Here is a 12,361-nt window from a genome sequence, read left to right as displayed (position 1 = left end):
TTTTTTTGAAACATAGAAAAACGATTTATTTGTTTTTTTCTTAATGATAGAAAAATTGACGTTTTTTTTCGAGATCATTATTAAAATTCCTTAACTGCTGACTAATCGAATTTTAAAACTTGAACGCGATTTAAAAGATTATGAATTTTATTAATGTTAATTTATTAAATATAATTATTCTAATTCTTTTTTTGTCGAAATAATGTACAAAAAAGAATGAAAAAAAAGTTCCCTGTCTTGTTTCCTGTTTCAGGTCATAAATACTCGTATGTAAATATTTCTCGCTAGGTTTCATTAGTAACCAAACGTCGTAAATGTGTCACGTCGAAACTCGCATGGATTAAATGTGAACGTTTGGCCTAGATAACGTGTAAACAGTTTCTACGTGCAATTCTGCTATGTTAAATTGCAAGTAAGGCATATTCTATTTTTTTTTGTTTGCCTGCTAGTTTTTTCATCCCTTACAACAAAATCTAGAATTATATACGTGTGATATTGTTGTTTTCTAACATCTTTGTATTTTTTATATTAGTTCTTTAATTATAATAGCATAAATTAATTCTAATGCCATTTTAGATTCTCTGATTATTAAAACATACACAAATCACAATCATATATGTAATATAGCTGTCATGAACATGAAAGGTAAATAAATACGAACATTAAATTTTTAATGGAGATACATGCGTAATTATATATGACCTGTTTTGTGTGTTTGCTCGCGTTGCAATTTTATACTTTATTCATTCTACAAATCTTTAAAACTACATTTTCTCCTGTGTATATATATATATATATATATATATATGTGTGTGTGTGTGTTTTACCGTTATATATTGCTATACTTACTTCTTTATAAATCCGCACATGGAAAGTTTCTTAAGATGCTGTTAGACATTCATAAATTTTGGCATCTAAAATGCGAAATGCACACGTGGCGTATCTTCCGCAAGTTAATTATAAAATATACGAGGTTTTCACGTGCGCGCGTTTTACTTTTTTGTAAAAATTATGTTATTTGTGTTTGCTTACAAAATGCGCTTGCTTATTTTGTGCCAAGATATCAATGTTTCATGGCGCAATAAAGATCGTCATATGTATGCTTAATTAAGAAACGTGACCAAAGTAAGATTTCGTGGAAGAAAGTTTACAAACAGCGAATTAAACAAAGGTTTTGCACAGGAAAAAGTTGTTACATTGTTATGCGCGATGAACATACTTTTTTTTTTTTGACTTGTTATCTCATTGTCAGTCAAGTAACTCTCTCACGAAGAGAATCACGGATTAAAATCGAAAGAAAAGAAGATGAGGATCGGAAAAAAGCGGATAGAAGAAGAAATTAAAAATATTTGACAAGGTAAACAAAATATATAATTGCTTACACAATAAAATAGTCAGATTTTTTTTTGTCATAATTGTAACGCGGAAAAAACAACTTTTCCGAAAAAACAACAATTCCGAAAAACTTAATTTTCTTTACACGTGTAGATGAAACGCAAACAATAATTTACCAAAACAAAATTTTACGAGCAAAAATAACCTCACTTCTCTTGTCACACATTGTTCATTAGTTTCGTCAGCAATTTACAATGATCATTGTCCAGAGTGTGGTCATCGTATCGCCGTTTCGATACTGCAAAGTGATTAATTACCAATATTGTAGCGCGTGCAATATTTGTTATTATTAATCATGGGTGTAGAAACGCGAGCAGAGAAAGACAGTAGTTATATATATATATATACTATTTATATATATATATATATATATATATATATAATTACGCGCACAGAATATTTTCTCATCCATTTATATAAAATTTATATAAAATTTTAATCCTGTTATGTATCTGTATTGAGAATGATGAAAAGAGAGAAATACGTACACACATGATGTACTTTTCTCAATTTCGATGAAATTGTATCCAATTACTATTTAACGCAATTAAATATCATGGAATAATTTAATGATTAATGTATTTGACTCTAATATCGCGATTGTGAATATGTTTGTGTTAGTTGAAATAACAATTGCGTAAGAACAACAAAATTCATCGGAATATTCAGCATAAATGTGTTCAAACGTTGCTGACGAAAAAAGCGAAGGAAAAAAAAAAGAACTGCTGAAAAATTTATTTTTACGAACTTTATATTTGTCGAATCTTATATTTGTCTTATACTATATATAGTTACTGTGTGTTTATTCAACTCGTGTATGTATGTATGCGTGTATGTGATTGTGAAGAATACGTTTTCTTTGTGTATCTTTTATTAGATATGATAATTGGATTGATGTAACATCAGTTGCGTTTTGAAATTGTGCGTAATAGCGATTCGCGCAAAGTGGGATAGATACGCGTCTGAGAGATATCGATATTTGCTTTATCCGTCCTTTTTCTCATTCAGAAAGAACTAAAAGTCGTAATGGATAAACATCCTTGTAAGATCAAGTGGGGATAATGACTTCAGATTCGACACACAAATCGCACACTGATAACGCAACTGCTGATAAAGAGACACGTATAAAATCTACGACGTTATACGCAACTCCGTCACTCAGAAATGTTGTAGAATAACTGGGTGTCGGTGAGGTTTCAGGCGTATCGTCGTCTTTTCTGGTAGCTTTAGACTGTTTCATCGTTATCTCTGTAAGCAATTAAGATAAATTGATTTTACAACTTTTGTGCGCGAAGTAGTACTCCAAATCAGGATATAAATTACTATTTTCATTTATAGACTTTTTAAATATGTAAGAAAGATTGTTGAACACAAATTGATTTATCACACAAATTTTATTATTTATATATATATATATATATATATATATATATATGTATATATATAGACAAAGATCGACTTGTATATAGAATTTATTGTAACGATAATCTTTTGTAGCAAAAGTCTTGAAATTTGAAATGTAACATTATGTAATATTCTGCAAAATAAACATTTTATAATTAACATTCAAGATCTCGTTAACGAGTGATTTTTTAAATAAGAAATCGATCTCTCGACAAGTCTCGAAAATAATGAACACACTGGAGAACACTTTTGAAAATCAGAAGTAACGCTTGAACAGTCTCCGAAAGTCGACGCAGCCGTCAACGAGATCAGGTCATAAATAGATAACGCGTGATATACGCGTCATTAGCGAATTGCGTCGACGAATAATGTTATATATATTTCAAAAAGTAATATGTACACATTTGTTAATTCATATTAAATCTATTTTAGATCTCTCTCTATTTTCTATTAAATCTATTTTATTTGGATAAATTGATTTTTTACTATATGTATATACAATTCCAACCTAATATTATAAATAATTAATCATTTGGTTTCTTTAGTTTTGAATTTCTTCCATATAATATTATGCACGTTTTATCATTTTGACACACGTAAAAATTATCGCTAGCCACTAAGTTGCAAGATATTTTATCATACCGTATGGAAATAACGTATTCCTTCGAAGTCATTGTTAAAAAGTATTAGCGAACTTTCTCACATTATAACACACTCGTGCAATCGTTTATTTTTCAGTCCACTAATAAGAAGAAATAAAGAGATGGAGCAACCACGTGCCAAGCGATTGCTTCAATATATAACAGCTTTCACAGGTAAGATTTGAAATAATTTTAATTTTATCAAGAAGAAGATCGTCTCGTACAAGAAAATTACCAAGTAATTTAAAAAAAAAAAAAGAATAATACAAAACATTATTTATGCATCTACTTGATTTTACTGTTTTCAGCCACCTTGTCATTGGGGACTGCTGGAACTCACATAGGCTGGACGTCACCCATGCTACCAATGCTACAATCATCTAACTCCAGCGCTCCGTTACTTATAACATCGGATGAGGCTTCCTGGATCACTTCGTTTCTTCTTCTCGGCAACGTACCCGGATGTATTCTAGCGGCCTTCATCGTCGATTGGTGCGGAAGAAAAACAACTTTGCTAATAGCCAACATTCCACAGTTCATGGGATACATTCTGATCATCATAGCGTGGAATCCCTATATCCTCTACGCGGCACGTTTGATCAGTGGTATCGGCCAGGGCATGGTATATGTCACTTGTCCGATGTACATCGGCGAGATTGCCGATAAAGAAATCAGAGGCTGCCTCGGTTCTCTCATCAAACTAATGGTGACCTTCGGCGAGCTGTACGCTCACGCGATCGGTCCGTTTGTTTCTTACAAGATGCTCGGCTACTACAATCTGATATTGCCGGTACTGTTTTTTTTCCTCTTCACCTCGATGCCCGAGTCGCCGTACTTTCTACTGATGGTGAGACGCAACGACGACGCAATGAAGAATCTAAAGAGACTGAAAGGCGGCATTTCCAAAGATCAGCTGGAAATGGAAATGGATCAGATAAAGAAAACGGTCGACAACGATCTTAGCAATCGCGGTCACCTGTCGGATATTTTCAAGACGCGCGGCAACAGGCGCGCCATTTTCATCAGTTGCGGCCTGCAATTTGTTCTTCAATGCAGCGGCATTTCTGCGATCGAATCGTACACTCAGGAAATCCTCGAGAAGGGCGACGCGTTTCTACCCGCGAGTGTTTCCGTCATTCTGATGAGCGTGCTCCAACTGATCGCCGGTATCGGAGCGACGCTCCTCGTCGACAAACTCGGCAGACGATCGTTGCTTATGTCCACCACGTTTCTAGGCGGAAGCGCGCTCACGATCGCCGGTGCTTTCTGTTTCTTGAAGTTCAAGCTCGGCATAAACACGACCGGATACGGATGGTTGCTTCACACCTCCGTGATATTCTACGAGCTGATCATCGCTCTCGGATTGAATCCGTTGCCGTACATGATGCTGGGCGAGCTGTTCCCAACGAGCATCAAGGGCGTCGCTGTCTCGATTGCCAATATCCTGGCTTCCTTTCTGGCTTTCTTTGTTTCCAAGATGTACCAGGTGATCGCCGATTACTACGGAGTGTACACGAGCTTCGGCTGGTTCGCCGCCAGTTGCTTCCTCGGCTTGATCTTCATCGCGTTTTACGTACCGGAAACCAAGGGTAAGTCACTGCTGGAGATTCAGGAAGAGCTCAATTGCAAAAAGAAGAATAAGACGAGCGAAAAGAAGAATATCGAGTTACAGATAAGTACGATTGCTTAGATTTAAAAGTAAGAGCGCTTGAAAAAGATTTGCGCAATAACTTTCAAACAATATAGAAATAAATGACTCGCGTTTTCTGTTTTATTGAATATGAAATAGGCAATTTTAATATACCGAACAATTTTTTTGTTTTACTTATAACAATTGGGACGTGTCGATAGTAAACGTCGATCAATAAAGCAGAAAAGTGCGATTTTTATCAATTAGTTATACAATTTATTGTAATATTGTTCTTGTTGAATACGTAGAAATTTATACAAAAGAATTCAAAGTATTCGAAGAATCTCTTGCATTTCAAATGGGGGATCTGTTATAGTAGAAAAATAATTATATTAAGATACTTTATTTGTTGTCTCTTGTAATACGAAACGCTACAAACGTTTGAGACAAAAAGAAATCTATAATTAACGTTCCGAATTCGAAGAGTAAATTCAGATAGAAAATTAATTAATTCAGATAAAAATTAAGTTGCAAAGATTGTTTTTAGTATTTAAGAAAAGGGCTCTTATATTCCATCGAAGAAGGAGCTTCAATATTAAAGTCACGAGTACGAGATCGCTAAAAAAAGCACTTCCCGATCGAGATAACATCGTACGATGTTTGGAAAACCTCGGTGATAATAACATGTTTCGGTTTATGCTTGAATACGCGAAAAAAAAAACACTTGTCAGTTGTGCAAACATCTCGATGTGTCAAGATATGTACGTAAATTCGATTCGCAATTCTCAACCGAATATACGTCTTAATTTAAAAACGTGTTGAAGTAACATTTGCGAGGTAACAATTTTATTCATTTTTTTTTTTTTTTTTTCATTAGCAAACCACATGTGATGCGCAATTCAATCGTTTTTATTTGCGCGCGAATTGAGTGCGCGTTCAGCGAACATGTCAAAACCGCGAGAGAGCAGTTTTCAGTGATTTCCGTCTTTCAAATTAAACACGCTACTCAGAATTGTTGGTTAAAAAAAACATTTCAATTGTCGTGTTCGCTGAAGACTTTTTTTTTTAGATTTATTTATTTCAATCGCGTGTGTAATTTCACTTTTTTTTTTGTTTCTCTTATTTATTTCGTGTTAAAAGTGATCGATCGCGTTATTGCGATATTAACTCGATCGCGGAACGAAGAAAGCGAAGAAATCTCGGCCGAGATACAAATTATTACAGTGTGTCCGATGTTTTTCGAAAAGGCGTTTGAACACACACACAGAGAATCATATCCGTCGCCTTTTCGAAAATCCATCGCGCATCCAGCGTGCGTTGGCAGAGGCCCACTCTCGAAGAGCAATCTATGACCATCTTATTTTCCCTTTTAGGCAGGGTTAAATTGAAGCTTGAGACTGATAGTTTTTAATTAATCGTAAAGTATTTATTTATCGCCGTGAAAAAAACGTGCTCCGAACGGGAACGAAACAACTGCGTGGTTCTTCGTTTTTGGGAGAAACACACACGTGTCACATTTCAATGTTACATCTACTCTCGCGTAACAAGAGATTCTCTTGACACATATATATATATATATATATATGTATTGTATATATATATATATATATATATATTTACCTCGTATCTTAAACACGCCGGGAAAAATCTCTCAGGTGGAATGAACACCGACGAAGGCGCAAAAATAAAAGACGCGTGAAGAAATTTCTCGCAAGTGCTTTAAAAATATATATAACAAAAGAAGAGTCGAGTATTATTAAAATATATAATTGAAATTAAATTAACAAAATGACAAAAAAATATTATAAGAACAAAAGTAGCGAATTCCTGTTCGGCGCGACAGCACGGCGATTAGGAACATCTGTATCATCCCTTTCAGGCAGGGTGCAACACAAACAACGATATAACGCTTACGATTAAACGTTATTAAAGATGTAGCGCGTTTGATTCGCGCGTACCTCGACCGCACGCCTATGGCCCTGAAGCAAGAAGGATTTAGACGAGCACTGTGGCATGACTAACTTTATTTTCCCTTTCAGGCAGGGTGAGACATAAACGTTCTAAGAATAGCTTCGGCGTAGAATATAACTGGCCCGTTATTAGAGTTAAAAAAGAAAGTATTTCACGTTTCGACTCGCGTGTTAGAAAAGAATATCCGGAGAGCGTGCTCGCGTACGTAACACATGTAAGTGGTCGCTCTAATAATAAGCGGATCGTCCGGAAACTGTCAATCTCTGCGGATTGGTTTTTCATAAAATGTCCGCTCGCGACGACATCCCTCGCTTGAATTTCGAAGGGGAGAGTTTTATTTTCACACCGAATCCACTTGTTACGAAGAACGCGAGAAGAAGAGCGCGTTGACTCGTCCTTGACGAGTAAATGGCCCGTGCGAATATGTGACGCGACAACTGTACGAACCGCGCGTGGTTTTGTTTGTAGAAATAATATTCGCGAATACATATACGCACGCGAGTCGGTCATTCGCTTTTATTATTGCGACCGCACGCGTGAGCACGCAAGTACTTAAATAAGATATGTACCTTTATACGTATCATCTTAACTCACACAAGTGTCAAGTATGTTCGCGCTATTGCATGACTCTCTACATACGATATCCCTTTTAGGCAGGGTGAGAAGACTAATAAAGGTTGAATTTACATCGACTGTACAGATTTTTTTCTCTTTACACTGTAGAAGTTTGCAATATACGTTGACAGTAAAGAAAAAAACTCACCACTTTTAAAAGTTTGTCAAACGTCTTTCTGTCTTTTCCCTTCAAGCACAATTCCCCACTTACAGATCCTTTCAAAGAAGAAGAAAAAGAAGACGTCACGATGAGAGAATGCGAAAGGTGAGTAAAGAGACACACGTCACAAACCGGACAACTAGCGTGTATATTTTTTTTCTTTTTGCATCATAATAATCTTGTTATACATAAACGTTATTACAATATAGAAACATAAATTTTTAATATTTCATCTGTTTCTCTCAACATCTCTCTCACAACTTCTCGCTATGATACACACCTCGTGTAGTCGGGATTATTATATTAGTGTTATATAATAAATCTTCCTCCCTACCCCCCTTGGCGTAAAATCTCGTTAACGTGCCCGGGAGATATGCTATCCACGTGACTCTTTTTTGGCCTGAATAAAACACTCAATCGTCTCGCGTACGAGAGCGACAAGATGAAACTTGCATGCAGCCTTTCGTTCCCGCGCTTATCGCGCTTCACGTTTCACCGCCCAATTTTAAACAGCAGATTCACGCTGCGCGCTTATATTTCACCATTGTATTCAAATATCGCGGCAGACATTAGTTTCTTATTCAAGGCGCATTGTCTTGAATTTTGAAGGGGTTAAATACTACGTATATTCGCTTTTTGCCTTGATTAATGAGTAACACGAACGTTTTGGGGTCACTCCAAGCCCCATTGAGAATTTTATAATTGAAGGCTTTAGAGTAAATTTCTACAGCAACGAAACGCACCTCTTTATAAAATTAACAAAATGTTATAATTTCTCTTTTTTATCAGAAGAAAAAAATAAGATCTTGAACTTTTTTTTTAAAGTAAAATATTCATATTTCATATTTAAGTAAAAAATATTCACTTTTAAAGTAAAATATTCATATTTCATATTTAAGTAAAAATATTCACTTGCCAAAAGCTAAAACTGTTTACATTTGTACTCTACTTGAGTGTCTTTGTGTTAAAAAATTCTTGTATGCATTACAGTAGTTTTTACGCGTTTTTTTTTACGCCAAGAGTCTTCCATTTTTCCTCAAAATACTCGAAATGTTCAAACAAACAAACTTTTCTTGAATAAATAATTTGAGCACTTTTGTCAGCGTTTCGCGCAGTGTTTTACATTTTTCTCTCTCGCGTTGCATCGCGACGTAACGAAGCTATGCAAAGTAAGAAGGTAATACGAGACACACACGGGGAGCTATTTTGCTCGACAATCCCGTGCGATCATTGATCGGAGAAACTGTCTGCTTTTATGCACGAATCGAACTTGTCGCTTGCGTAACGAGCCGCGCATTCGACGGGAAAGGAAATGCCCGTTTCTCTTCCGCGGAAACAAAACGCCACACACACAAGCGATCGTACCTCACGTCGGCACTGTGATTGTCGAAGGAAAACCTGCACATATCGTGCACACACACGCAACTCTCGTATCTGGAGCTTAAAACGGTTTAAAGTACACCTTGACGGAAAGAAGCGTCGTCACACGTTGATTGTCACGCGATGCCAAATATTGGTATTCTCGGTGGTATCATAGTGTCGTAAGAAATAAAGACGCGACCAGCGCAAATGTTTCTCTCTCTCTCTCTCTCTCTTTATTTTCAAACCTCGTATGCTACGAAGTTTTTCTAACGTCGCTACACATGTGTGCTCGAGCATTCGTCGATTGCGCTCTCGTGCGATTACGATCTCCTCGATGGAGAAGACTGTTCAGAAAGTCACGAGAGCGCGCGTGTACGCTAACTACCGCTATTTATTACCTCGCTTATTACACGTAAACGAACTCCTCGCGGATTAGGCCAATTGATCTCGCAAGCGTATACGCGAAAGAAATACGCACGCGAAAAAAAAAGATTTGCTAGAACAACAAGAGGAGATCGATTGGTATGCGACCAAAGAGAAAAATTTGCTAAACCTATTAAATTTTTTATTTTGCCAATAAAAAACAAATTTTGTTGATTAAACAAGAAAACATTTTAATAGACTCAACAAATTTTTCTCGCGGGCCATATAATAGCAAAACTTTTTTTTTCTCCGCGCGCCAAAGTTAACTGTGAGAATAAGGCTTGATGTGACAAAAACAATTGCATACGCTATATAATATTTTCTATAGTGGCTCTAAAAGTTAGTCGCTTACGGGTAGAAAAGGGAAATATATAATCTTTATAGAAAAAGGATTTGCTTTTTTTTTTTGTATTTTACGCAACGCAGCGATTTAATTATTGCGCGAATCGCGCATTCGTCGCCGAGTCGGAAAGATTCCGGCGAGAGATCTACGGCCGTGTGTGTGAGTTGCTTCTAAAGACTATGTTTACAAACTTATCAGCGAGATCGGTTGCGTCTTTTTTTTTGTATTTTATCTAAAAAAAAAAATAAAAATAAAAGAAGAAACCAAAAAATCAACGCCCGACGTTCGCCCGAAAGACCGATTATCGTTAATTAACTAATTTACGCTCTTACATACCGCGAAATGATCGACGAATTTGCCGATTGATTGTGCGACGCGAAATTACGTATGTATTAAACTAGACGACGAAATGGTCATTTCTATAACGTGCGATCAAGTTTCGATCGATTGAGTCCGCATCGTCGCAATTCGGTCGTACGTATTGTATAGGCAAAAGCAAAAAGGTTATCAAACGTGATCGGCTTTAAAACGATTTCGAAACAGAATTCTCAGGACGGTTACTTTTAGAATGAAGAGCGAAATGGAACAACGCAGGAGCATTAATTCGGCACAAAGGACAGAGAATTTGTCGAAGATTATAGTTTGAAAGACGTGTTAGGGAAGTTTTTCTTGTCATCGCCTTCTTGTACTCTGGTCGATCTATCGCGCGATGTCGCGCGCGGGTGTACATACACCTTATACACTCGACGTATACGTGTGTTGTTGCTAGTAACAAGTAATCATAAAAATTCTAAATATCCGCCTGTCTGTTTTTAAAACGTTCGATATTCCGCATCGTCCACTTTATTATACGTCGCGGAAATAACATTAGGGACAAGCCGCTATACACATATGCGCATGTTTGCAAACTCCAACCGAGTATTTATAGACGCTCTATCATGTACACATTACTTCAGAAATAGAAAAGTTCATTCTGCATAATTCTCGCGGAGATCCCAAACTACACACACACACACAGCCGAAAATTTTCGAAAAACCGTCTAATTACGGCCTCTAATTAAAATTAGTTTGTACGCGAACACACATATATCGCTCACTCGAACATTCGTGTATATGGCGAAAAAAATTAATGCATGTAAAAAAAACAAATCATAAAGCGTTTTGACACGCTTTGCAATTTTTTTTTTTTTTTTTTTTTGAAGAAGCTAATAAAAGAATAATGTCTATATGTCGAGTCACGCGATAAAATTTATCGCATCGGGTGTCAAGCTTTTTGAAACGAGAAGATGCGATCTTCGCAAAATTCCTAAGGATTTTTCCCTATATCTGAAGCGATACAGAAGTGCCACGAGGGACCTTTGTTGTGCCGAACGTGTTGGTTATTTTTGCCGCATAAGCCGGATCGTACGTAAACGGTGTCCATACATGACGCAGCTATATTTTATCTTATCGATATATCGTTGACCCTCTTTTTTTTTTTCACCGTCACGAAATGTCATCCGTTGTAACGATCTGATATATCAGATTCGATCCGAATGCATCGAATTAAAATAATTTCAGTCACGAACAAAAGCAGATACAATATGTAAAACGATAAAACTTTGCAGCGACGTGAAATTGTGATGTAGAATTGTAAAACTTTCTTTTTTAACGTGTACGATCGAAAGCGATACTTTTTTTTTTGCTTATAAAAATAATGGATTGTCTGCGTATCTGCGAGACCGCAGAATTCCCTCCGTATCGCTGTCAAAAATTATGGACATTATTTAATTCGCAAGCTCGCGAGTTTTACGTTGGCAAATAATATTTTTCATTCCCGTGGAAAATACACTGGCTTCAGAATAAACGTATCGGAAAAAGTTCCTGCTGAATCGCCATCATCGCGGCAAAAAACGTCCGATAAAACTTTTAAGCAATTAGTCACAAAGCGAAATGGGAAATTGCAGCAAGAGAGAGCGGCGGAGCAGAATAAAAAAATACTTGGGTCGTTTTTCGCGTGATAGTGAGAATTGTGTTCTTATGACCGCGCATATACACGAGACGCACATAACACACATTCACACGCATTTTAATAACTGATTATCGTCACTGTGTGTGCATCTTTTCTCTTCTTTCTGAATAAAATTTCATTTTGGCGCAACCTCCATGAGCGTTGTCTGTGACAGTTTATCTTACAATTGACAACAATAATTTTTTTTTTTAGCCTTTATCTGGACTACTCTCTCGACGTGTAACTACAAAACAATTGTTATTTAACGAACGTTCTTTATTTACAATTTTCTACACGCGCAGAAAAAGAAACGGCCGCGGTCGGCGCGCAGAATCGACGAAGCCGAGAAGCCTCGTATGTATCATTGAGCTCGTCCTCTCTCTCTCTCTCTCTCTCTCTCTCTCTCTCTCTCTCTCTCTCTCTCTCT

At 36.5% G+C, this 12,361-nt stretch overlaps 1 protein-coding gene across 1 annotated transcript; it reads left to right on the top strand.

Annotated features, from left to right (window-relative positions):
• The first annotated feature begins 2,493 nt into the window (after window positions 1-2,493).
• Window positions 2,494-8,620, top strand: LOC109863797 (facilitated trehalose transporter Tret1-like). The gene is made up of 3 exons (XM_020444360.1): window positions 2,494-2,645; window positions 3,538-3,614; window positions 3,749-8,620. The coding sequence occupies exons 2-3, from the start codon at window positions 3,563-3,565 to the stop codon at window positions 5,128-5,130; spliced, it is 1,434 nt and encodes a 477-aa protein (XP_020299949.1). The 5' UTR covers window positions 2,494-2,645; window positions 3,538-3,562; the 3' UTR covers window positions 5,131-8,620.
• The last annotated feature ends 3,741 nt before the right edge of the window (window positions 8,621-12,361 follow it).

Source organism: Pseudomyrmex gracilis, unplaced genomic scaffold, assembly GCF_002006095.1.
Source record: "Pseudomyrmex gracilis isolate BER0280 unplaced genomic scaffold, ASM200609v1 scaffold_13, whole genome shotgun sequence".
In the NCBI taxonomy this organism is placed as follows: Eukaryota; Metazoa; Arthropoda; class Insecta; order Hymenoptera; family Formicidae; genus Pseudomyrmex; species Pseudomyrmex gracilis.
This window is presented reverse-complemented; position numbering and strand designations above follow the sequence as displayed.

Excerpts from the sequence above, each read along its gene's own strand:
- LOC109863797 (XM_020444360.1), top strand. The coding sequence starts at position 3,563 with ATGGAGCAACCACGTGCCAAGCGATTGCTTCAATATATAACAGCTTTC. Across the intron at positions 3,615-3,748 it reads ATATATAACAGCTTTCACAG|CCACCTTGTCATTGGGGACT; the intron begins GTAAGATTTGAA and ends TACTGTTTTCAG.